The following is a 27,279-nucleotide window of genomic DNA, read 5'->3' on the forward strand; positions in this document are numbered from 1 at the left end:
CAACATGTTTCCTATAGCAGGGAGACCAAAATTGAATACATTATTCCAAAAGTGGCCTAACCAATGTCCTGTATAGCTGCAACATTACATCCCAACTCCTGTACTCAATACGCTGACCAATAAAGGCAAGTGTACCACATGTCGTCTTCACTACCCTGTCTACCTGTGATTCCACCTTCCAGGAACTATGAATCTGCAGCCCAAAGTCTCTTTGTTCTGCAACGTCCCCATTAGGAGCCTACCATTAAGGGTACAAGTCCTGCCCTGATTTGTTTGATGAAAATGCAGCATGTAAATTTATCTAAATTAAACTCTATCTGCCACTCCTTGGTCGACCTGATCAAGGTTCCATTGTATTCAGAGATAACCACTTTCACTGACAACTACACCACTAATTTTGGTGTCATCTGCAAACCTACTAACCATCCTCCTATATTTGCATTCAAATCATTTATATAAATGACAAAAGCAGAGGACCCAGCACTGATTCCCCCCAGCATATTGATGGTTACAGGCCTCCGGGTCCATAAAACAACCTGCCACCATCGCCCTCTGTCTCCTACCTTCAAACCAATTTTGTATCCACATGACTAGCACACCCTGGATTCCATGTGATCTATCCTTGCTAACCATGTGAAACCTTGTTGAATGCCTTTCTGAAGTCCAGATATACAACATCCACTGCTCTGCTACCTTCAATTTTCTTTGTCACTTCTACGAAAAACTCAATCAAGTTAGTGAGATGCAATTCCCCGTGCACAAAACCATGTTGACTATCCCTAATTAGTCTTTGCATTTCAAAATACATGTAAGTCCTGTCCCTAAGAATACCTCCCAACACCATTAGCCACCCTCCAGTCTTCTGGCACCTCATCCATGTTTATTGATGAGACACATATCTCTACAAGAGGCCCAGAAATTGCTTCCCTAGTTTCCAATAAAGCTCTGGGATACACTTGATCAGGCCCTGGGATTTATCCACCTTCATGCACTTTAGGATGCTCAGCACCACCACATCTGTAATATAAACACTATAAACAGTGATATCTTGAATTTCTCCAAGTTCTCTAGCTTCCATATCCTTCTCCACAATAACTACTGAAGTGAAATACTCATTTTTGTATATCACCCATCCCCTATGTTTCCATGCACAAATGTCACTGTTGATCTTAAGGAGACCCTGCTCTGTCCCTCGTTAGTCTTTTTTTTTGTCTTTAATGTATTTATAGAATCGCTTTGGATTCTCCTTAACCCTATGTGCCAAAGCTATCTAATTTACCCTGTTTGCCCTCCTGATATTCCTGTTGAATATACTCCTCCTGCCCTTGCACTCCTCAAGGGATTCACTTAATCTCAGCTGTCTCTCCCTGCCATATGCCTCTGTGGGACTTGAACCTAGGCCTCCTTGTTCAGAAACAGGGGCACTCACTGTGCCACAAGAACTCTACTAAATTAGTCTTTTACTTGCCGATTATAAGTGCAGTAAGGCTGTTGAAATATTGTTAAAGCTCAATTAATACATTAATGTGCTTCATGGAAGGAAACCTGTCATTTATTTTCCAGCCCTATATTAATCAAATTCCACACCAATATGATTGACTCTTGCACAAAAGCAAATGCCATGGACGTTGAAAATCTGAATTAAAAATATTGGAGAAAGTCAGAGCAGTTCTCATCACATCCATGGAGAGGGAAACAATCAGCATTTTGAGTCAAATATAACTCTTAATTGCCCTCTGAGTTTGTTTAATAATACCATCCAGTCTATCCAGACACTTAAAAGAATAATTAATCGGATTGAATAGAAGGGCTAACATTCTCTGCAGTTAACTTGTGATGGGCAATAAATGTTTGTGTTGACAATTATTTTCCAAGGGGTATTTATAATTAAAATGAATGCAGTTTCTAACAGCTTTACACCACCCTACAATTGTGATATCCTTTAGCCTTGCACTTCTGCTGCCTGTCCTCCTTGCCAATGCTTTTTGTAAAGCCTGGATTTTTCTCTCTCGAACCCATTCCATAATTTCTTACCTATCTAAGTAACTTGTCTACTCACAATTTTAACCAAGATTTCAATCCCTTCTCAAAATTTTCTCAAGGACATAGTATATGTTCCTCTACCCTACTATTTATTCTCAATTACTGTTAGGCTCTGTTTATAATTTTTATATGAAAGATGTAAGAATGAATGTTATTTTTAGTGTGATGTTAATCATCTTCAACTGCTTCATCAATGACCTTCCCTTCATTCTAAACACAGAAGTGGGGATGTTTTTGATGATGGAGTTTATTTAAAATTGAATGCAGCGTGGCCTGGCCAACGTTCTGGATTAGGCTGAGTGACAAGTTATGATCACGCTCATAATCAATGGACAACAGTAATCTTGAGCAGTAGAAAATAAAATAGCCCTTTCTTAACCTTCAAATATCTTGCTGCTATAAAAGAATGTTATGATCATGGGGGTTACCATTTACCATAATCTACCATTATTTGTAGAGGGATTGAGTTCCGGAGCCGGGATTTAATGCTGCAACTGTACAGGCAGCAGAAGTGCAAGGCTAAAGGATATCACAATTGTAGGGTGGTGTAAAGCTGTTACTGCGGCCGAATTTGGAATATTGCGTGCAGTTCTGGTCACCCCATTACAGGAAGGATGTGGAAGCATTGGAAAAGGTGCAGAGGAGATTGACTAGGATGTTGCCTGGTCTGGAGCGCAGGCCCTATGAAGAAAGGCTGAGGGACTTGGGTCTGTTCTCATTGGAGAGAAGGAGGCTAAGAGGGGATTTAATAGAGACATACAAGACGATCAGGGGATTAGATAGGGTGGACAGTGAGAGTCTTTTTCCGAGGATATTGACTTCAGCTTGTACAAGAGAGCATAGCTACAAATTGAGGGGTGATGATTTAAAACAGATGTCAGAGGCAGGTTCTTTCCTCAGAGAGTGGTAAGGGTATGGAATGCCCTACCTGCCAATGTAGTTAACTCGGCCACATTAGGGGTATTTAAACAGTCCTTGGATAAGCATATGTCTAATGATGGGATAGAGTAGGGGGGAGGGACTTAAATTAGTTCACAGGTTGGCGCAACATCGAGGGCGAAGGGCCTGTTCTGCACTGTATTGTTCTGTGTTCTGTGTTCTAACAGAAGGGTTGAGAACGAACTTCCTTTTACAGAACAGATTAATCTCTGAGCATGTGAAATTATTTACCTTGTTCATTAAAATGGGACAGCAAGGAAAGTTGGCTGGTCAGCAATTTGCTCAGAAGTGGGAATCAGATGGATCAGGCAAGAGGGGAGCGGGAAGAACATGACGCAAGATAGAGACATTGGAGAGTAACGCAAGTACAGTGAATTCAAGGTTGGAGGTTGGGGGAGCAAGATTAAATTTGGCTTGGAGGGCAATAGAACTAGCAGGGGCAGCTTCTTTACAGCTTCTAAGTGAAAAGAATGGATAGTTTCAGCTTAGTTTGCATGTGGGCATTAGCAGTTGTTCTTCATATGCAATGGTATCTTCTCCCAGAAGATTTTGACTTATTATGTGCGCCTTTGCTCAGAAACAAGGCATGCTCCAATGTCCTATTATGTGTGAATCTTGATATTGTTTGACAACATGACAACTGAGCTTGGATTTTGTTCTGGATCATCATTAGTGCATTTCCATCAGTATTTTGATAGTGTTCAGAAGTGGAATCCCTAAATTAGTGCCTCCCCATAATCTGCGTGCTGGATGTGCTGGGATCAATTGTAGTATCCCTTCTAGAATCTTAGTTAAGATTAGCATTGTCAGTGACACATTTTATATTAAATGGATGAGCCATTGGGGAAACTTTGTTTAGTGTGGTGATAAATGTTTGAAGACTACCTAATGTAGCTTAATTATGCTACGTTTACCTTTATGGCCACACAGTAAACTGATCTGATTATGAATGTACATAAACACAAAGTCTAATTTTGCAACTAGTCTCCGCAGTATTCCCCAGTATTCAACCAGTATTCTAGGACCTTGTCTCAAGTGCAAATATGAACATGGGCCATCTTAGCTACATCCTCGCCTGTAAGTGAAATGGATTTAGGTGGGCAAGATATTGGTAGCTATTATTTCAAATCTAGAGAGGTGGGATGGGATGCGGTTTCCAAAACATCAGTATGTCATCATGGACTTGCATCATGTTGGCGTTGCTGCTAGAGATCATAATATATTTCGATCACTGCATTTAGGAGGGTGACAGCAGAAAAAAAAATGCTACAAGAGTACTATAGCCTCCAGTCTTTACTAATCCATTGAATTTAATCTGATAGCACAGAACTTGAAAATACTGAAAAAGGACCATATATTGTCTAAGCTTTTCATTTTACAATAATCAGGATTATTCTCAAGAAATACCAAATATAAACGGAAAACACATTTTATTGTATGAGAAAAGAGTGCTGATTTGTTGGTAAGCAAATTCTGACTCGTAGAGGAGTTGCCATGAAGAGAGCACCAGTTAATTGTCAAATGACAATTAATTGCCAAGTAGTATTAAAATTTTATTCCCAGCAGGTTGACACCGGTTAACGCATTGACTTCGGAAGTGAGCCGGGGAATGACTGTCATTTGTTGTGTTAGAACAGGTACAGTGTGTGTATACTCTCTTTCTGTCTACAAAGATCCAAGACCCTTTGCACTGATATAAGCAGCGTCAAGGTGTGCCACGTTCCAAGCCTGACTGACTATTCTAAATTTGGTTTCTCAGCCCCTTGACTAATCAGAGTCAAACGTGCCTGGTTTAAAATTTAAACAAAGCTTGGCTGTTAAACTCTGACATTTATGTCTGCCATCAGCTGCATGTGAGTAGAGTGTTGCTAAGTTACAAGTCTTGATTGTGACTTGCTATCATATCATCCTTGTTCATTAGTCAACTTTAATTGAGGAATTTAATCAATTTTGCTAGCTATAATACATCCTATAAATTTGTAACTTGAATAAAGATGCTCATGATATGAAATTGCTGTTTTTTTTATTTCAATGTATTTTTTAAAGATCACAATCAGGTGAGCACTGTTCTGATCTGCAGGTAGGTTAGACAAAACAAAATGTATTTATACATTGACCCTTACTGGTAAGAATTTCAGAAATGCAAGTTATAACATGTCTGATGTTGAAAGTATAGAAATACTTTCAGACTTCCACATTTTGATGACATAAGGCTGTCAATTTGATGTAACAAGATAATAAAATGTGAGGCTGGATGAACACAGCAGGCCAAGCAGCATCTCAGGAGCACAAAAGCTGACATTTCGGGCCTGGACCCTTCATCAGAGAGGGGGATGGGGAGAGGGAACTGGAATAAATAGGGAGAGAGGGGGAGGTGGACCGAAGATGGAGAGTAAAGAAGATAGGTGGAGAGAGTATAGGTAGGGAGGGGATAGGTCAGTCCAGGGAAGACGGACAGGTCAAGGAGGTGGGATGAGGTTAGTAGGTAGATGAGGGTGCGGCTTGGGGTGGGAGGAAGGGATGGGTGAGAGGAAGAACCGGTTAGGGAGGCAGAGACAGGTTGGACTGGTTTTGGGATGCAGTGGGTGGGGGGGAAGAGCTGGGCTGGTTGTGTGGTGCAGTGGGGGGAGGGGACGAACTGGGCTGGTTTAGGGATGTAGTAGGGGAAGGGGAGATTTTGAAACTGGTGAAGTCCAAACAACTGCACCTCCCAGTCGCAAATCATTTCCACTCCCCCTCCCATTCTCTAGATGACATGTCCATCATGGGCCTCCTGCACTGCCACAGTGATGCCACCCGAAGGTTGCAGGAACAGCAACTCATATTCCGCCTGGGAACCCTGCAGCCATATGGTATCAATGTGGACTTCACCAGTTTCAAAATCTCCCCTTCCCCTACTACATCCCCTAACCAGCCCAGTTCGTCCCCTCTCCCCCACTGCACCACACAATCAGCCCAGCTCTTCCCCCCCAACCCACTGCATCCCAAAACCAGTCCAACCTGTCTCTGCCTCCCTAACCGGTTCTTCCTCTCACCCATCCCTTCCTCCCACCCCAAGCCGCACCCCCATCTACCTACTAACCTCATCCCACCTCCTTGACCTGTCCGTCTTCCCTGGACTGACCTATCCCCTCCCTACCTCCCCACCTATACTCTCCTCTCCACCTATCTTCTTTTCTCTCCATCTTCGGTCCACCTCCCCCTCTCTCCCTATTTATTCCAGTTCCCTCTCCCCATCCCCCTCTCTGAAGAAGGGTCTAGGCCCGAAACGTCAGCTTTTGTGCTCCTGAGATGCTGCTTGGCCTGCTGTGTTCATCCAGCCTCACATTTTATTATCTTGGAATTCTCCAGCATCTGCAGTTCCCATTATCTCTGATACTAATTTGACGTAACACCTTTTTTCATTGTAAAAGTTTAGATCTTTAGAAAGGATGTAAATGAATAGGAGGTGGTTCAGAGCTTGATACCTGGAATGAATAAATTATCTTATGCAGAAAAATTTGATGGTCTGGGTTTATTTCCACTAGAGTTCAGAACAATGAGGGATGACTTAATTGAAGTACATAAGATCTTGAATAGTCTTGCAACGTGGATGTGAAAAGATGTTTCCTCATTGTGCAGAGGGGGCGTGGTCAAACATTAGGAGGGGTATTACTTCAAAATGAAGTCTTGTACTTTTTGCACATTGTTTTGTGAGGGTTGTGAGGCTTTGGAAAACATGTCTCCACTGTTTCTGAGACAATATTTTCAGGGCAAAAGTAAACATTCTTGTTGGTCAAGGGTATGAAAGGTTATATGAAACACATAATGTCCAATGCCAAACACCTAACATCAGCCATGAGCTTATTGAATGGCAGAGCAGGCTCGGGGACCAAATAGCGTACTTCTAATTTGATATGCTTGTAGGTAAACACACAGTGGAAAGTTTTCAGTTTGATTTCAATTGTTGTAAAATTACACTTTGCAAACCTCCTATGGTGCTTAAAGAGTCTTAAAATATCAGGTATGGATCATTTTTTTTAAATTTACTCGTGATGTAGGGGACAATGGCAGCATCATTATTTATTGTCTTTCCCTAGTTGCTCTTGAAAAGGCGGCAGTGAGCTGCCTTTTTGAACAATGTAATCTGTTTGGTAGAGGTACACCCCCAATGCCATTTGAGAGGGACCTCCCAGGATTTTGATCAACAGGGTTTTAGAATTTCGATCATTTTGAACAATCGGCAATTAGAATGCACGAAGGATTGTGTAGTTCTAATTGGATAGTCTGTGCAAATACCTGCCCAGGCATAATGGACCAAATACCTTGCTAGGTGCTGTATGATTAAGTAAATTTATGCAAATGCTTGCTTGCTTGCTTTTGTGTAAAAGTATAGGTTGCACTCTTTGCAAAATACATTAGGATTTAACGGTATAACGATTATCTGCAGACAGTAGTTAAGTAGCTCAACTTTTTCAAAATGTTGTAAAACATAATGGAGAATTTCAGACTTCTCATAATGTTTGCATATTCATGTAATAATTTTGTAATATACGAGAAGTTTCGGCATGTGCCTAGTAACACTAAAAATAGTCCACAAACATGGGGGTGTCGGTTAAAGCAGTGGCCAAGGAATGCAGGCTGTCATGTGTTTTGCATAAATTGATGCAGAAAACTCACTTGTTTGACATAGTTCTTTTTTGATTGTCTGATTGGGAGACATTAAGAATTTTGATTATTGTATCCTACTTTATTGAAAAGCTGGTGTTTAGGATGCGTCTTGTATAATATCTAAGGAAATTATGATTTAAACGCTAGTTGTCATCTTCCCTTTTTGTTTAAAAGTTTACAATTTTATTGTCTAATCAGCCTGTTCAGTGATTATTACGCACACCTGTAGTAAGCAGGACTTAACCCAGGCCTCCTGGTTTGGAGGCTGGGGCAGTACCATTGCACCACAAGAACCTCCCCACAGATTAGATTGTAGGCTTGCCACATGTTGTTTCTGGCAGATCATCTAAGTTATTGACACACGTGTGATTTGCAAAGAGTTGACTGCATTTCAGTGAAGACCGTTTAAAAAGTGGTCCCTGAAAAGATTGTACTATTTCAGTTGTTTTAAATCAGATGCTGAAGTGACAAATAGTTTGTGAACATATTGTTCAGGATTGAAGTATTTTAAGGAGCAAGAGTAAAAACAGTTGCACAGTCCAATTACCAGATTGGTAATGAAATCTAGTTTGTTCTCTGGAAAAAAACTATTCTAATCAACCTGTTCTGAGATGTTATTACACACCTCTGGATAGGTGAGACTTGAACCTAGACCTTCTGTCTCAAAGGTACAGATGCTGCCACTGCACCACATGAGACCAAATGAACACCCGAACAGGAACTTGAAACCTGGATCTTCATATTAAATGTCTGATGCTGTACTGCGACTTCAGTGCTTAGTTAAGAATTTGCGAAAATATCCTACCTGGTATGCTTCTGATTGTCTAAAAATGCTGCAAAGCATAATGGATAAGAATTGCTATATAAAACATCTTTTCAGATCAGCGCAGCCTAGCAGGGTGTACTGGAGCTTTAGATAAATCAGTCACAATTGGATTTAAACCTTTTGGTTTCCAAGTTTTACAGTATTGCACAAATGTTTTACAACAACCATTGCACAAATCCTGCATTTAGGCTTGAATTGGAGTGCTAAAGGTCACAAATGAATGAATCCATGAAATTGACCACTTAAAACATTTGAGCTTGTGTTACACAGTACGTATGCTTGTATAAATATAATCTGGTTAGAATTAAAACCGTACCTTGGACGTGGAATGGTACCAGTATGCACAAAATCAATTTTTTCTGTTTATTTATCTCTTTAATAAATGCAGAAGAATAATTTGCAATGGAATTAACTTCACATATTTCAAGTTCTTTTTGTAAGCAAGATGCTTGAATTGCTCCTTTCAAAAGTTGTTCGGGATCTTTCACGTTAATTTATACAATGAGGGAAATGCAAAAGACTGTCTCGGATTGAGTTTACAGCACAAGACGAAGCCATTTAGCAATATATACACACACCTGTTTAGTTTGGTATTTGTGCATTTCCTTTGAACGAGACATGTTACAACTCTTTGCTACAAACCACTGAATTGTACGGTACAGAAGAGACCCCTTGGACCATTGAGTCTACACCAGTAAAGCTTGCCTTACTTCCCAGCTCTTGGCCCATAGCCTTGAATGTTACGACATTTCAAGTGCTCATCCAAGTACTTTTTAAAAGGGTGAAAGGTTACCCACCATACAACACTCACTGACAATGTATTCCGTAGCTTGGATTGATCAGGATAATTCATTTGATTAAGCAAAACACCTGTGGTTAAATAGACCTACAAACTGATACACTATTTTGTTCGTGAATATTAAAATTTGCATTGTGAACTTAAAATGGATTTGTTTGTTTGTTTTTTTTTTGCCTTGGTCTATCATAGAGGTGGAGCAAGGAATTTTAAGTTCAACATAGGGGCAAAACAGGACAAAGGAATTTTTAGTCCAGCATGTAAAGAATTTGTAGCATAGAGTGAGCCAGTTTTTTGTATTGTTTGTTGCAGCTTACAAAGTAATGAGTTATTAAGCTGATGCATTGCCATTTTTGCGAGTAGCTTTATTGATATGAGCTGTCAAAGAATTTGTTGTAATCCTTGCTTGAGGGTAGGTATATAGTCAAGTGATTGACCTTGACCTCAGTTGGTGTTTTACTACAGAGTCGCAAAATAAACTGATAGCCTTATCCTTCAGTTTCACTTCAGTGTTACATCCATTTTGCAAATATTATCTTTTTAATGAGAGAATCCTCATTAATATGGTGCCTTATCACATCCATGGGACATCAATATAATAGTGATTACATTTTGAAATTAACAAATTAATTTCAGTGTTATTTTAAAGCAACTACAAGCTGCGTAGGTGGGGGTAGAAGAAGACAGTTAAAATGTGGATTTTGAGCCTAAGATGTGCACATTTAGTTACTCTTTGACATATGCCATGTTTTCTTTTCTGTACAGCAAATTTGATTTGTATTTCCTTAACTTCTCAATTTCACTTGTAAAAATTATGAAACTTGCACCTTTAGACCAAAAGAACTGTAATTTTTTATTTGTTCTCGGGATGTGGACATCTGTTAGAATGCCTTTTATTTATTCCTCACTCCTCTTAATTGTCCTGAAGATGGTGGAGAGCTACCATCTTGAATCATTGCAGTCTATGTAATACGTAAAGAGTGCTTTTAATAAAGGAGTTCCTGGATTTTAAACAATTAACATTGAAGGAGTGGAGGAATATTTACAAGTCTGAATGGTGTATGGCTTGAAAGGGAATTTGGTAGTGGTGGCATTCTGAAGTGTTTGCTGCCTTTGTTTTTCTAGGTATTGGAGATCAGAAGTTAGGAGTGTTCTGTCAAAGAAACCTTACCCAGTTTCTCTATTATAGATGGCATACACTGCAGCAATGCTGCACTGGTTTTGATGTGAGTCTATATCTAAAATGGTGAATATGGTTAAAATCAAGTGGGCAATAGTGTGGCCTTGTGGGGAGCGCTGCTTGCTTTGTTGCATTAGAGTGCAACTGGAGTTTGGTGAAAGAGGGAAGTGGTGATCAGTCCCTCCCTTTTGTCATGTCAAACTATATTTACTTGTCAATAAGTTATAAATATTCAGTTTGTATTCTGCCAGGTCCACTTGGTTCCTGACCTCATTAGAGCCTTAGTTGAAACATGAATGACAGTGTAGAATTCACGAAGTGAGAGTCACTGCCCTGGACATCAAGGGAGGATTTGACCAAGTATGGTATCAAGGAACACCAATAAAATGGGAATTGAGTGGTACACTGTTCGCTGGTGCATGTCGTCATACCCAACACAATGGAAAGTTGTTCTGATTATTATCCAACAATCATTTCAGCCCCAGTATACCACAACACAGGTACATGAGAAAATTGTGCTCAATCAAACAATCATCAGCTACTTTGTTATTGATCCTTCTTCCATCATAGAGTCAGAAGTTCATTGAATACGCAGTATTCAGTTAAGTGCCATTTGCACCTTTTTTCTTGTGTGGTTAATGCAATGAGCTGAGCAACTCTCCTCATTATCAGGTACATTTGGGCTTTGGGCTAGGATCGCAGATCGTCCGGGAGCACATCCTCAACACTTTACCCACAATGTTGTCAAAGCCCTCGTAAGCCTTTGCTGCATTCATTGTGTTCAGTCAGTTCTTTCTCACTTAGAATGAATCAAATTGGCTGAAGAGTGGCATCTGTGATGCTGAAGACCTCAGGAGGAAGCTAAGAGGTGTCATCTACGCATTGTCACTTGTGGAGAATGGTTGTAAATGTTTGTTTTGCACTCTTAGAAAGCTTCACTGCAGTTGACCATGGCAGTGTTTGTGGAACAGCCTCCTCCTATCATTTATTTAATTGTTCACGGATATTCTCAGTTGGATGTGGCAGGACTGCAGAGGTTTGATATAAACTGTTGTTGGAGAGATTGGTTTGCACTGTCTATAGAATGCTGCTTCTGCTATTTGGCATGTATATAATCCTGCATTGTAAATTCACTGGGTTGGCACTTAACTTTTTGGTATGCCTGGTATTGTTCCTATACACTCTGCATTCTTGATTAGATCACAGTTGCCTCCTTGCTTACTAGCAGAGTATACTGGGCTAGGGTGTTCCACATTGTAGTGGTTTACATGTTTATAGCTAGTGATGTTCCACAGCACCTCCGGATGCTCAGTGTTAACAACTAGATCCGTTCTAAACGTGTCCCATTTAGTATGGTGGTAAGATAACTGAACACAATAGAGACTGTCCTCAGTGTAAAGATGGGATTTTGCCTACACAAGGATTGATCAGTGGCCACTGCTGCTCGTGTTGTTAAAAATCATGTTGTGTGCAAACCTAGTTAAGTGGTATGGTAGTCATAAGGAAATATTAGTGTTAGTAGAAATAACTTGGGCTGAATATAGAATTGCCCTTTTGGCACAGCTAATGCTCCAGTCACCGTAAAGTTTGAAGATGGTAGGATTAAGCCCCGCTAAGACTTGAGCATAAACTGATCCTTAATCAAGTAGGACTGGGAGCATCAGAGATAACAGGAACATGTCCATCCTGGGCCTCCTGCAGTGCCACAATGATGTCACCCGTAGGTTGCAGGAACAACGACTTGTATTCCGCTTGGGAACCTTGCTACCCAATGGTATCAATGTGGATTTCACAAGCTTCAAAATCTCTCCTCCCCCTACTGCATCCCAAAACCAGCCCAGCTCATCCCCGCCTCCCTAACCTGTTTCTTCCTCTCACCTATCTGCTCCTCCCACCTCAAGCCGCACCATCATTTCCTTCCTTCTAACCTAATCCCACCCCTTTGATCTGTCTGTCCTCCCCGGACTGACCTATCCCCTCCCTACCTCCCCACCTACACTCACCTCCACTGGCTCCACTCTTTAACTTGTCTGTCTCCTCTCCATGTGTCTTCTCCACTATCCATTTTTGATCCACCTTCCCCTCTCACTACTTATTTCAGAACCCTCTTCCCCTCCTTCCCCATTTCTGATGAAGGTCTAGGCCCGAAACGTCAGCTTTTGTGCTCCTAAGATGCTGCTTGGCCTGCTGTGTTCATCCAGCTCTACACTTTGTTATCCAGTACTGGGAATATGTAATTTGGTCAAAAGTACCTGCCCTTAACAGGGGGTGTTAAATTAGCATGTACATCCAGATTGGGGCATTCACGCAGTCATTCTGTAGAGGTTATCATATATCAAACACAATTCTAAATAACACTCAGCAGAAGTCAAGATTTCCCATACCTAAAATGATATGTTTATTTCAAGACCATTAAAAGTAATAAAATATTTTGTCAGAACTGAATCTCATTGAAACAAAATGAATCAGTAAATGTGCAAAACAAATGACCACATGAAACATGAATAAGCAAATTGGATTTTTCATTAACCATTGAAGTAAATTCCAAGTATCTCTCTGCCTTTGAGATCTAATCAGCTGAGTTATAGGTTTTTATATGTCTACTTCTGGTTGCCAGAGTTAATATTCTGTCAGACATGCGGAACAGAAATGCATATAAAAGGGATAAAGTGACAAATGTTTTAGGCGAGCAAGAATTACCTTTTCCTATCTTTTAAAAAAACAAGATTCAGATCAACATTGCATTGTCTGTGCATAGCTAGAGAATAATAGTGATAATGGGAACTACAGATGCTGGAGAATCCAAGATAATAAAATATGAGGCTGGATGAACACAGCAGGCCCAGCTGCATCTCAGGAGCATAAAAGCTGACGTTTCGGGCCTAGACCCTTCATCAGAGAGCTCTGTTGAAGGGTCTAGGCCCAAAATGTCAGCTTTTGCGCTCCTGAGATGCGGGTGGGCCTGCTGTGTTCATCCAGCCTCACATTTTATTATAGAGAATAATAGCATCAGTTGACAAAAGGCTCTGATGGCATGCATACGTGGTTAAGTGATTGCCCTGATGTAAACTAAAATACAGTCTCACATTTTATAAGTTAATTTATGTTTTATGTAATTAGTATTAATTTCCAGCCATAGTAATGAAGGTTGAATTGGAAATGAACTTTTGCCTGCATTTTATTCCAGCTCATTAACACTTCTCATCTAGTTGATTATTTGTTGGTAAAAGATATTGGTTTCAGAAAATTGGTGGTTTGGCCATTTTGGTGCATGATTTGTAGAATTAAATTTGTTGAATCTTGAGGAATTCACCTCTATTTTATCTTTCCATATAGTACCCACTGGCAAAATTTATCTTAGACTTTGCGTTCATGACTTTTCTTTGTTTGTATCCAAGAGGCAATTGCTACACTGTACAGGCCTGACTGGATTCCTTTGATCAAACAGCTGCTGAAGTAATCATTTTTTAAAAAGAAAGACACAGTGATAATTGCAAAGACTACACAAAATACTTGGCATGATTTAGCATTTAGGAAAAAGTACTATACTTATAAACTTATGTATCTGTTGAATTCTATCCCTGAGAGCCTTTATTATTTTACACAAACGTAGGTGTTCATCAGGCTATTGTTATGCCTCCATTGATCTACAGTTGGCACCTACTAGTTTGTTTAACTTGGTATTAACTTCGGTTTTAATTGCCCATCTTCCTTACCGGAAAGGTAATCAAAGCAAGATGTTAGAAAAAGCAAACATTGACTGTTTTATTGATATTTCTGTTCCTTTCTAGGCATTTCCTCAAGGAAAAGAAATTCAGTCAACCTCCCAAGTAGAAATTTCTTTCCATTTGAAATTGTATTTGGGATTCTGTTATGCTGAAAGCCAAGCAAATTCATACAAGCAGGTTCAAATGTAAATGAATGCTGGCATTGAAATTTGTAACCCTTGTGGTTGGGGGGGGCTACAGGATTCAACCACTGGAACTACTTTACCAGACTGTCAGGGGATCTTCGTGCCATAATACCATTTCAAAATGGCTTGAAAAGTGGTTTGGTAGCAGGGATGTACTGAAGTTCTTTTCATATGACATGAACGCTAGCCATGAATAACTTCATTGAGGTCACCTCACTCTCTAGATCTGTTTTATAGCTTCTAGCTTGGTGTTGGGTTATATACCATCACTGGGGGAATGGTGAAACGTAATAATTAGCAAGGGAATCTGTCCTGCAAAGTAAACCACAAGTTGAATTTTAATGAAACTGGCTTTGAAACTTAACTTGAAACTCATTATGGTGACAATGTTGCCTTTTAGGGAAAAAACACTATTTTGATCCAGAAGTAATGTTAGATTTAGCTCTCAAAATGGGCAGGAAAAGATGTAGAATTATAGAATCATAGCATCCCTACTGTGCAGACAGAGGCCATTTTGGGACCATTGAGTCTCCATTCCATGACCCTCTGAAGAAACCCAGGCAGATACTAGGAGAATGTGCAAAATTTGCACAGTCACCCAAGGCTGCAATTGGACCTGAGGTTTTAGTGCTGTGAGGCAGCAGTGCTGATTACTGTGTCACTGTGCCACCCTGGTGTATTGGATTATATAGTAGAATTAATTTTGAATATTTAAATTGCAAACCAAATTTTGATAAATTAAGCTGAAGACTTTTAGTTCCAATCTCTGTCTATTTAAGCAATGTATTGAAGAGAAGCATAGATGAGGGTGATTAGAAATCAAAGGATGCGTTCAGAGTTTTGTCCAAAAGAGAGCTGCAAGATGGCTAATGTGGAACGTAACCCTGACCCTAAAGAGCTGAATGGCCTACTTCTGTAAATACAAATCAAATATCGGAGCTACTGCTAATAAATGCTTGGAAATTTCTCCTCAGTTTAGTCAAAATTGATCAATTACTTTAACAATGTACCAGTAGGCCAGAAATAGAAATGCCTACCAAGCCACAAGTGTGTTAATAACCCCATGTTAATTATGTGCATTAGTTTTAGTAGAATATAGCAGACAGAAGATGTAGTCTTGTGGTACAATGGTAATGTGCTGACCTCTGAGCCAGGAGGCCTGAATTCAAGTCCTGCCCGTTCCAGAAATGTATAATGACATCTCTGAATAGGTTGACGAGAAAATGTTTCAGATACCATGCAGGTAAATGTATTGCCCAAACATCAGCCACTGTTCAGTGGAAGGCATTGCAGTCTTTCTCTTCTGTCAATGTTTGTACCTTTACAATGAATTTCTCAGGGTTAGCATGTTTTGGTGCAGCTTCCAGGTTCACATTCAACTATGGCGAGTCGTACTTTGATTTATGTCAGCTTGATTGCTCAGAATGTTGCCTGCACAATGAGACTCACTGCTTCTCGTCACCCAGGCCTGGATAGATGTTGCTGGTCCTTTGTAAGAAATGATTAGTTGGTTGATACTTTGATGTTAGTGATAATGGGAACTGCAGATGCTGGAGAATCCAAGATAATAAAATGTGAGGCTGGATGAACACAGCAGGCCCAGCAGCATCTTGGGAGCACAAAAGCTGACGTTTCGGGCCTAGACCCTTCTTCAGAGAGGGGGATGGGGTGAGGGTTCTGGAATAAATAGGGAGAGAGGGGGAGGCGGACCGAAGATGGAGAGAAAAGAAGATAGGTGGAGAGGAGAGTAGGTGGGGAGGTAGGGAGGGGATAGGTCAGTCCAGGGAAGACGGACAGGTCAAGGAGGTGGGATGAGGTTAGTAGGTAGGAGATGGAGGTGCGGCTTGGGGTGGGAGGAAGGGATGGGTGAGAGGAAGAACAGGTTAGGGAGGCAGAGACAGGTTGGACTGGTTTTGGGATGCAGTGGGTGGAGGGGAAGAGCTGGTCTGGTTGTGTGGTGCAATGGGGGGAGGGGACGAACTGGGCTGGTTTTGGGATGCAGTGGGGGAAGGGGAGGTTTTGAAGCTGGTGAAGTCCACATTGATTCCATTGGGCTGCAGGGTTCCCAAGCGGATTATGAGTTGCTGTTCCTGCAACCTTTGGGTGGCATCATTGTGGCACTGAAGGAGGCCCATGATGGACATGTCATCTAGAGAATGGGAGGGGGAGTGGAAATGGTTTGCGACTGGGAGGTGCAGTTGTTTATTGCGAACCGAGCGGAGGTGTTCTGCAAAGCGGTCCCCAAGCCTCCGCTTGGTTTCCCCAATGTAGAGGAAGCCACACCGGGTACAATGGATGCAGTATACCACATTAAGCAGAGGTTCACCTGCACATCTGCCAATATGGAAAGTCATCTTGGGGCCTGGGATAGGGGTGAGGGAGGAGGTGTGGGGGCAGGAGTAGCATTTTCTGCGGTTGCAGGGGAAGGTGCCGGGTGTGGTGGCGTTGGAGGGCAGTGTGGAGCGAACAAGGGAGTCACGGAGAGCGTGGTCTCTCCGGAAAGCAGACAAGGGTGGGGATGGAAAAATGTCTTGGGTGGTGGGGTCAGATTGTAGATGGCGGAAGTGTCGGAGGATGATGCGTTGTATCTGGAGGTTGATGGGGTGGTCGGTGTGAACGAGGGGGATCCTCTTAGGGCGGTTGTGGTGGGGGCGGGGTGTGAGGGATGTCTTGCGGGAAATGCGGGAGACACGGTCAAGGGCGTTCTCGACCACTGTGGGGGGAAAGTTGCGGTCCTTGAAGAACTTGGACATCTGGGATGTGCGGGAATGGAATGCCTCATTGTGGGAGCAGATGCGGCGGAGGCAGAGGAACTGGGAATAGGGGATGGAATTTTTGCAGGAGGGTGGGTGGGAGGAGGTGTATTCTAGGTAGCTATGGGAGTCGGTGGGCTTGAAATAGACATCAGTTACAAGCTGGTTGCCTGAGATGGAGACTGAGAGGTCCAGGAAGGTGAGGGATGTGCTGGGGATGGCCCAGGTGAGCTGAAGGTTGGGGTGGAAGGTGTTGGTGAAGTGGATGAACTGTTCGAGCTCCTCTGGGGAGCAAGAGGCGGTGCCGATACAGTCATCAATGTACCGGAGGAAGAGGTGGGGTTTGGGGCCTGTGTAGGTGCGGAAGATGGACTGTTCCACGTAACCTATGAAGAGGCAGGCATAGCTGGGGCCCATGCGAGTGCCCCCCTTGACAACTTCTCTTTCGATTCCTCCCACTTCCTACAGACAAAGGGGGTGGCCATGGGCACTCGCATGGGCCCCAGCCATGCCTGCCTCTTCGTAGGTTACGTGGAACAGTCCCTCTTCCGCACCTACACAGGCCCCAAACCCCACCTCTTCCTCCGTTACATTAATGACTGTATCGGCGCCGCCTCTAGCTCCCCCGAGGAGCTCGAACAGTTCATTCACTTCACCAACACCTTTCACCCCAACCTTCAGTTCACCTGGGCCATCCCCAGCACATCCCTCACCTACCTGGACCCCTCAGTCTCCATCTCAGGCAACCAGCTTGTAACTGATGCCTATTTCAAGCCCACCGACTCCCACAGCTACCTAAAATACACCTCCTCCCACCCACCCTCCTGCAAAAATTCCATCCCCTATTCCCAGTTCCTCCGCCTCCGCCGCATCTGCTCCCACAATGAGGCATTCCATTCCCGCACATCCCAGATGTCCAAGTTCTTCAAGGACCGCAACTTTCCCCCCACAGTGGTCGATAACGCCCTTGACCGTGTCTCCCGCATTTCCCGCAAGACATTCCTCACACCCCGCCCCCACCACAACCGCCCAGAGAGGATCCCCCTCGTTCACACAGACCACCTCACCAACCTCCAGATACAACGCATCATCCTCCGACACTTCCGCCATTTACAATCTGACCCCACCACCCAAGACATTTTTCCATCCCCACCCTTGTCTGCTTTCCGGAGAGACCACTCTCTCCGTGACTCCCTTGTTCGCTCCACACTGCCCTCCAACGCCACCACACCCGGCACCTTCCCCTGCAACCGCAGGAAGTGCTACACTTGCCCCCACACCTCCTCCCTCACCCCTATCCCAGGCCCCAAGATGACTTTCCATATTGGCAGATGTGCAGGTGAACCTCTGCTTAATGTGGTATACTGTGTCCATTGTACCCGGTGTGGCTTCCTCTCCATTGGGGAAACCAAGCGGAGGCTTGGGGACCGCTTTGCAGAACACCTCTGCTCGGTTCGCAATAAGCAACTGCACCTCCCAGTCGCAAACCATTTCCACTCCCCCTCCCATTCTTTAGATGACATGTTCATCATGGGCCTCCTGCAGTGCCACAATGATGGCACCCGAAGATTGCAGGAACAGCAACTCATATTCCGCTTGGGAACCCTGCAGCCCAATGGAATCAATGTGGACTTCACCAGCTTCAAAATCTCCCCTTTCCCCACTGCATCCCAAAACCAGCCCAGTTCGTCCCCTCCCCCCACTGCACCACACAATCAGCCCAGCTCTTCCCCTCCACCCACTGCATCCCAAAACCAGTCCAACCTGTCTCTGCCTCCCTAACCTGTTCTTCCTCTCACCCATCCCTTCCTCCCACCCCAAGCCGCACCTCCATCTCTTATCTACTATCCTCATCCCACCTCCTTGACCTGTCCGTCTTCCCTGGACTGACCTATCCCCTCCCTACCTCCCCACCTATACTCTCCTCTCCACCTATCTTCTTTTCTCACCATCTTCGGTCTGCCTCCCCCTCTCTCCCTATTATTCCAGAACCCTCACCCCATCCCCCTCTCTGAAGAAGGGTCTAGGCCCGAAACGTCAGCTTTTGTGCTCCTGAGATGCTGCTGGGCCTGCTGTATTCATCCAGCCTCACATTTTATTATTTTTGTTGTTAGTGCCTTTGTTTTCTGCTCCAGACAAGGAGCAGCTGTTCTGATTGTTGAAGCTGGTACCCTGTTTCAACAATGTTAATGGTGTTTCCATGCTGCTGAAGTACTGCATTACAGACCAATGAAAGAAACATGCACACTGATCAAAAAACGCTCATACTCTGTGCTTTTCAGATCTACCACTTTTCCATTAACCATTGAAAAATTAAAGCAAACACGTGTATGTTTTGCAAATGTGATGGTTAATATTAGCTGCTCACTAGCTGTCTATAACGAGCATCTAAGTTGAGGTCAACTACATTTGGTCTCCCAAAGTTATATCTGACTAGGGTCTAATGCAGTGAACAGTGTTGTATATGAGATGCTTAAAATAACGCCCCTCCTCCACCCTCCCTTCACCAAACACACACTCCCTCCCACATGTGCATACATGTAGAACGATACAAAATCAAATACATTTGAGCAAAACAGTGGGAATGACTAGTGTGAAACTGCATCAAATAAACTATAAACTAAGAAAACCTCACATTTATCACAATCTATGTTAAATTGTCAGAATACTTGGTTTTGAGTTGAATTTATGTGCTTATATTTTTCTTGCAGTTCATTTCATTCCTTGTTACTGCATCCCAACATCCCAATTCTTTGACAGATTGGATAGTTTGTATACAGCTTCAGGTTGATTCTAAAATTCACTTCTCATTTTTACATGGCCCAAGTCCATACATTCATATCTGGACAAGCTGCAAACTATTTGTATAGTTCCAATAAGAGTGTAATTCTCTTAACTAACTTGATAGTTTGTACTACTACAAGTTGTCTTATCCATGTACAGATTCCATTGGGATACATGTCTCCTCCCATCATGTTTTAAGTTTTATCCATCATGTAGGTACAGTAACTAACCACATGCAAGATGTTAAGTCAGAATTCATGTTCGGTATCTACTATAGAACATAGAAAAGTACAGCACAGTACAGGCCTTTGGCCCCTGATGTTGTGCCGTGAAACTACTATGGTTAATGAATCTATTTGGTTGCACTACAGTATTTCAAAGTAACATGTTGTTAGCTTGTGTAATGAGATAAATAAACAAGGAATTGTTACAACCAAAACTGGAGGGGTGCACTAGTCTCACAACTCTCAAAACATACAATAGAAAATACTTATTCCTATTACTAAGATGACCAATGAAAGATCCTTGTCAGGTTTTAAACGATAAGATCTACACAGTGATTAATTTACTATCAAAACAAACCTTATTCACTGAAGATAACAAAGTGCTAGCGGGTTTTGAGAAGATTTGTAGCTCAGGTTGAGGTTCTGGATGTGAGTTTGCTTGCTGAGCTGGAAGGTTAGTTTTCAGACGTTTTGTCACCTTCTAGGTAACATCGTCAGTGAGCCTCCGGTGAAGCGCTGGTGTTATGTCCTGCTTTCTATTTATCTGTTTAGGTTTCCTTGGGTTGGTGATGTCATTTCCTGAGGAAGAACAGGTTAGGGACGTGGGGACGAGCTGGGCTGGTTTCACCTCATTTTCACCATGGACGCCCTTGGTACAGGAACTCCTCACCTGTGTCCGTGACACCATCCACGCCCTCCACCTCCTCCCAGAACTTCCAGTTCCGTGGCCCCCTACACCTCATTTTCACCATGGACATCCTTCCCAAAAATCCACAAACCCGCCTGCCCTGGCCAACCTATTGTCTCCACCTGCTCCTGCCCCACCGAACTCATCTCCACCTATGTGGACTCCATTTTTTCCCCCCTTGGTGCAGGAACTCCCCACCTACGTCCGTGATACCACCCATGCCCCCACCTCCTCCAGAACTTCCAATTCCCTGGCCCCCTACACCTCATTTTCACCATGGACGCAGCTCGTCCCCGTCTCCCTAACCTGTTCTTCCTCTTGCCTATCCTCTCCTCCCACTTCAAGCCGCACTTCCATTTCCCACCTACTAACCTCATGCTGCCTCCTTGACCTGTCTGTCCTGCCCGAACTGACCTATCCCCTCCCCACCTATACTGTCCTCTCCACCTGTCTTCTCCTCTCTCCATCTTCGGTCCTCCTCCCGCTCTGTCCCTATTTATTTCAGAACCCTCTCCCCATCCCCCTCTCTGATGAAGGATCTAGGCCCGAAATGTCAACTTTTGTGCTCCTGAAATGCTGCTTGGTCTGCTGTGTTCATCCAGCTTCACACTTTGGTATCTTGGATCCTCCAGCATCTGCAGTTCCCATTATCTCTTAGTCACTGAAGATACCATATTTGGTCAACATGCACACAGAATATAAATGCTTATCCCTCTAAATATCTCCAAATCAGATAAGCATGCATACACCCACTTTGGGAAAAGAGAGAAAACAAAACAAGTTTTTCTGCGTTACTGGCTTTCTGAAGGAAAGAAATGATGGTTTAATTTTTGACAGCAGAGGGATGAAGGTTATAATGTTCCAGAATTCAGTGCCATAATGTTCAGGCACATGTGGCCAAGCCTCTCGTCAGGCACAGTTGCTTGTCGAGTCTCTGGACACGTTTCGCTCAAGTAATACAATACTGAGATGTTCTTTCAATCATTATTGCTGAGAAAAAGAGACATTTTGTTCAAGTGTTTTTGTCTGTTTTGGCAAATAGGTTCTGATTAATAGAAGCACTGCCATGAATATTGTGCCAGTAATGATCATTAACACTTAACTCTCCATTTTCTGGTTCATTACTCAGGGCAGTGCCTTGACTAATCTGAGCGAACCTGCCTGATTATAAAATGTAAACAGGCCTAGCTGGCCAGCCAGCTGAACAGCTCCAGAGCAGATCCTACAGCAAAGGAAGCAGTTATCAACAGTCACATGATTTACAGGAAGCCTTGCTTTTAAAAAATGTCTATAGTGATCTTCTAATGATTTTTTTTCCTACAGAAACCGCTCTAAGTATTTCCATAAAACTTGATATTAATGAATTTGACTTATTTCTTTGAAAATTATCCTTCAGGCAGTATGAAATGTAAAGTGTCTAGCGAGTTTTGAGAAGATTTGTAGCTCAGGTTGAGGTTCTGGATGTGAGTTTGCTCGCTGAGCTGGAAGGTTAGTTTTCAGACGTTTTGTCACCATTCTAGGTAACATCATCAGTGAGCCTCCGATGAAGCGCTGGTGTTATGTCCCACTTTCTATTTAAAGTGTCTTCATTACAAAATGATTAAAATATTGACGCATTGCAACTAAGTTGAAATTGAAATCAAAGTTAGGAGTCACTACTGATGTTAATGTGGTCGGTCATAGATGAATGCTGTGTTTGTAATGAAATGAATAAGCCTGCCAAGTGTCAAGAATTTTGATTAGGAAGATTTGATCCCTATATTTTCATGAATTTTCTTAACACTTAGCATCAAATATACTTGTATTAAATTTTCAAGTGCTGGGATTTGTAAATATTATTGAGATATGAGCAAAAAAATTGGAAATTAAGTGAAATTTATCTACTTTTATACCTGATTATATAGCTTTAATAAGTGACATGGGCATTCTGTGTACATCACTTTCATGTATTTATTTTGCCATAAGTTATAACTCCTGCATGTTCTGAAAGCATAACAGTAGACTATTTGGCTTTTTGAGTCATTGGCACCATTCTACAACATTTTTGCTCCTCAGATTACGGTCTCAGCTACTTGCCTGCCTGCACGCCATAAGCAAAGTTTGAGTGTGTAACCTCTTCACCACTTAATATAGTACTGTCTGCTAAGGACCTGGGAGAGATTCCTCTTGGCTAGTCAGGATGATAGAAACTGATTGAGCTAGTGTCAGTTTTTACTGAATATTATCTAATTTTGTGGTGTCGCATAATTGCAGTATTAAGTCCATCAAGTTTGCTTCACTGTTAAATTAGATCTTGGCCAACCATCAATCTCAATGCCATTTTCCTGCATTTATCTCCATATACTTTGATGTCTATGGTCTTAGTAATCTGTCAGTTTCTGTCTTAAACATGTAGTTAATTGAGCTTTCGGAGCTCCACATGAAGTGTACTTGAGATTTTACAGTTTCTGCATAGTTTCTGCCCCCAGTGTTTTCACATTTATAACAAGGTATTCATTCTTGGTGATTTGAGATTAATATTTTTGGTTTTTCTTTGGTCACTGATTCTAATGAGTTGCATTGTTTAAAGTATCATTAAGTAAAATAGTTCAACATTCTACAACTGAAATCAAAATAAATACATCAGACTTCAAGTAATTTTTTTCCTTTTTTTAATTTCTAGTATTATGTGCTAAGAATTTGGTGAAGAAAGACTTCTTCCGTAAGTATTCCAACTGCATGTTGTTATTAGACAAGATTACCTTTTAAATGAAAAGTAATACAAGTTAGTTCTGTAATAATATATTTTCAAGATTGCCTGCATCATTCTGTTGGTTAGTATAAATACAGTAGGCTTCCAGAAAATTGCTTGTCCAAAGGTAGACATAATAATGGAATAGAGTATAATAATAATCATATTCAAATGTGTGAAACAATAACACGAGGTGTGAACTTCATACAGTAAAACTTTGTCAGAATTGATCCCATTTTAAGAAATTTTTTTCCTAATCACAGTTAAGGAATAACTGAACTGTTCAGTAGTGGAGCTTCATCACTACAGTGGATTTGTAGACTGTACGTAGTTACTTGGTTTGCATGGAATTGTATGTTTCAATTCCTGTCTGTATCCATTTCCTTGTCTTCCCTTTCTCTGGTCCGTGCCATCACCCAATATTCTCAGCTAGAAATATGATCCAGAAGCGAATCTTGCCTCCCTCTTGCGATGTAGCTCCAGAGGTATGAGCAGTCATCTCCTTGCATGCCTTACTTGTCATTCATGCGTGAACATTGATAACGAGTGTTGGTGGGCTTTTGATCTGTGGGTGTATCACTTCCCAGGCCCCTACAATAATCACTGGATGTTCACACACTCACTTTATAGCAGGAGTCATTGGATACCAGTCAGCTGCTTTCTCCATGCCATACAATCCCAAACCAGGCCTGTTGTAGCAATGCATTGTCAGTTAATATCTGCAAATTCGGCACAGATTTAAACCTGCATTGCAGCCAGTCCGTATAACTCAGTTGAATGGCACATAAAACAACTAGGGTAACCCCAATATACTCCTGTGGTGTGAAAACCAAGTGAACTAAGTGGATTTTGGAATGATGTATTAATACAAGCTTCTTATTTCTCAAACCAGTATAACCGACTGTGTATGCCATCCTCACTAATCCCTAGAGGTTTATCATTTGTAATAATAATGACATTTCATCTGATTGTTCCAGCATTGTGCTGTGGAACACAGGTGTGATCAAGGATTAGATACATGTACACTAACCAATCTCACTTCATAGTCTGAAGACTTTTAGTTAAGATAACTATAAATTATTGGATTGAGAATATGATCCAGTGAATTTAATTTAAGACTTGAAGTCAAAGTTACCTGGTTAGATTTGTTACTTTTGAATATTTCATTTGGATAAGAAAAATGCAGTTCTTTTTCTTTAAGAAAGGCAAGAATTAAACTGCTGTGCTTTAGGAGAAAAATGTTTGAAAAGATATAATTGTTATGACACGTAAAGAACTCCTTATGATCTCTCAAATCCTCTTCAGGTTTCTTCTGTCATTTGCCCTGTTGGTGCTTGATGAAAAATAATATAAGACCATAAGATGTAGGCGTGGAAGTATGCTATTTAGCCCATCAAGTCTGCTCTGCCATTCAATGAGATCAGACTGATCTGGTAATCCACAACTCCTTTCCTGCCTTTTCTGCATGAACCTTAATCTCCTTGTTGATTTTTATTTTATTATTCATTGAATGTGGGCATTGCTGGCAATGCCAGCATTTATTCCCCATCCCTACATGCCGGGAGGGTAGTTAAGAGTCAACCACAATGTTGAGAGTCTGGAGTCACATGCGGGCCAAACCAGGTAAGGATGGCAGTTTCATTCCCTAAAGGTCATTATTCATCTGTCTCTCTCAATCTTTAATCTATTTAATGAGCCATCCCCTGCAGCCCTCTCCAGTAAAGAATCTTACAGATTTCGCTCCTCTTTTGAATGAAGAGTTTCCTCCTTATCTCTATCTAATTCTAAGAGTATGCATTCTGGTCCTAGATTCTTCCACAAAGGGAAATGACTTTTCCACATCTACCATGTCAAATCTCCAAAGAATCTTGTTTGTTCCAATACAAGAGGCTCTCGTTCCTCTATACTCCAGTGAGTACGGGCCCAACCTACTCGTTCTGTCCTCATAAGGTAGTCCGTCCATATCCAAGATCAACTTGGTAAACCTTCACAGCACTGCCTCCAATGCCAGTAAATGTTTCCCTCGGTAAGAGAATCAAAACTAGTCACTGCATTCCAGGTATGGTCTCATTAATGCCTTGTATAGTTTTAGCAGAACCTCCCTATTTTTATACTCCATTCTCCTTGAATTAAACACAAAATTTCAATTTGCCTTCTATCTTACCTGCTGAATGTATGTACTAGCTTTTTGTGATGCATACATGAGGTCTCCCAAATCTTTCTGTTCTGTAGCTTCCAGTAGTCTTTCCCCATTTACATAATATTCATGCCCGACCCTCTCATTTTCCGAAATTATATTTCAGTGGCTATTTTTCCCCACTCAGTTAACCTGTCTATGTGTAGACACTGTGTCAGTCTCACCACTTGCCTTCTCATGTGTTTTTTGTCATCTACATAATACATTCGCTGTCGCCACCCAGGTCACTAATATATATTGCAAACAATGGTGGCTCTGGCAATGATCCCCGTGGACCCTACCAGTTAAAAGTTGCCACCCTGAAAATGCCGGACTTATCCCAATTCTGTCTTTTATTAGTCAACCAGCTCTCTATCCATGCTGCTCTGTTACATCAGACACTCTGAGCTTATTAAGCAGCTTAACATGTGGTACTTTCATCAGATGTCTTCTGAAGATCCACAGAGGGCATCTATTGGTTGTCCTTTATCTATCTAGCTTGTTACCTCCTTTAATAAATTTGTCAGGCATGATTTCCCCTTCATGAAGCCATGCTGACTCAGTTTGATCATTTTTTTTTTTAAGTGTTCTATGATTATAACATTTTCCCAATAGCAGATGTTAAACTAAGTGGACTATAGTTATTTTCTGAAAAAGAGTCACAACTTGAAACGTCAACTTTCCTGCTCCTCTGATGCTACCTGGCCTGATGTGTTCCTTCAGCTCCACAGTTTGTTATCTCTGACTCCAGCACCTGCAATTCTTGCTCTCTCTGGACTATTGTTTTTTTTTCTGTATCCTTCCCTTCAATGAAGTTACTTTGGCAGTTTTCCAATCCTCTAAAACTTTTCCAGAATCCAAGGATTCTGAAAGATTACTATCTTTGACTCCTGTATCCCTGCAGCTGATTCTTTTAATATCCTACAGTGCATCCCATCATGTCCAGACCTTTTATTGCCCTTTAGCCCCATTACCTTCTCTTGCACTTTTTTTCTAGTGATAGTTATTGTATTTATTTCCTCTTGACAAAGTTTCTGATTCTGATATTTGTTACAGAGTAATCCAAAACTGCTGCCTTGAGTGCAACAGTGGAACTGTTTTCCTGCATCGTTTGATTAGAATATAGTCACTTGATTTAGGCTAATAACTATATAGTGAAAATTCCAAAGTGCTTCTCAGGAGTGTACTTGAACAAAATTTAACTCTTTCGAAGAAGGAAGTATTAGATGCAAATATTTATGGAGGAATAGTGATGGAATATTTAATTAAGAAAGTCATAGCAAGGCACGTAGAAAATCTTGATGCAATCATTGCAGAGTCAACCTGAAAGGAATCGTGTTAATTTATTAGAGTTCATTGTGGAAGTAATAAATAATGTGGCTAAGTGGAACCTGTTGAATTGGTGCACGTGGTTTTCCAGAAGGCATTTGATGAGATACTACATAGAATGTTGTTTCACAAAACCAGAGTTCATAGTATAGAGGATTATATATTAGTTTGGCTAGAGGTTTAGTTAGCTGAAAGAACATGGAGAGTAGGGATAAATGGGTCATTTTTGGGTTGGTAGGATGTAACA

The 27,279-nt window shown here is 41.7% G+C and overlaps 1 protein-coding gene across 2 annotated transcripts in view; it reads left to right on the forward strand.

Moving 5' to 3' along the window:
• smurf2 (SMAD specific E3 ubiquitin protein ligase 2) overlaps nucleotides 1–27,279 on the forward strand; it is a 233,676-nt gene that overhangs the window by 73,719 nt on the left and 132,678 nt on the right. For both annotated transcript variants that reach the window (XM_048555207.2, XM_048555208.2), the window contains exon 2: nucleotides 23,459–23,497. In XM_048555207.2, the coding sequence (XP_048411164.1) occupies nucleotides 23,459–23,497 (39 nt within the window). The remainder of the gene's footprint in view (nucleotides 1–23,458; nucleotides 23,498–27,279) is intronic.

Source organism: Stegostoma tigrinum, chromosome 22, assembly GCF_030684315.1.
Source record: "Stegostoma tigrinum isolate sSteTig4 chromosome 22, sSteTig4.hap1, whole genome shotgun sequence".
Taxonomy (NCBI): Eukaryota; Metazoa; Chordata; class Chondrichthyes; order Orectolobiformes; family Stegostomatidae; genus Stegostoma; species Stegostoma tigrinum.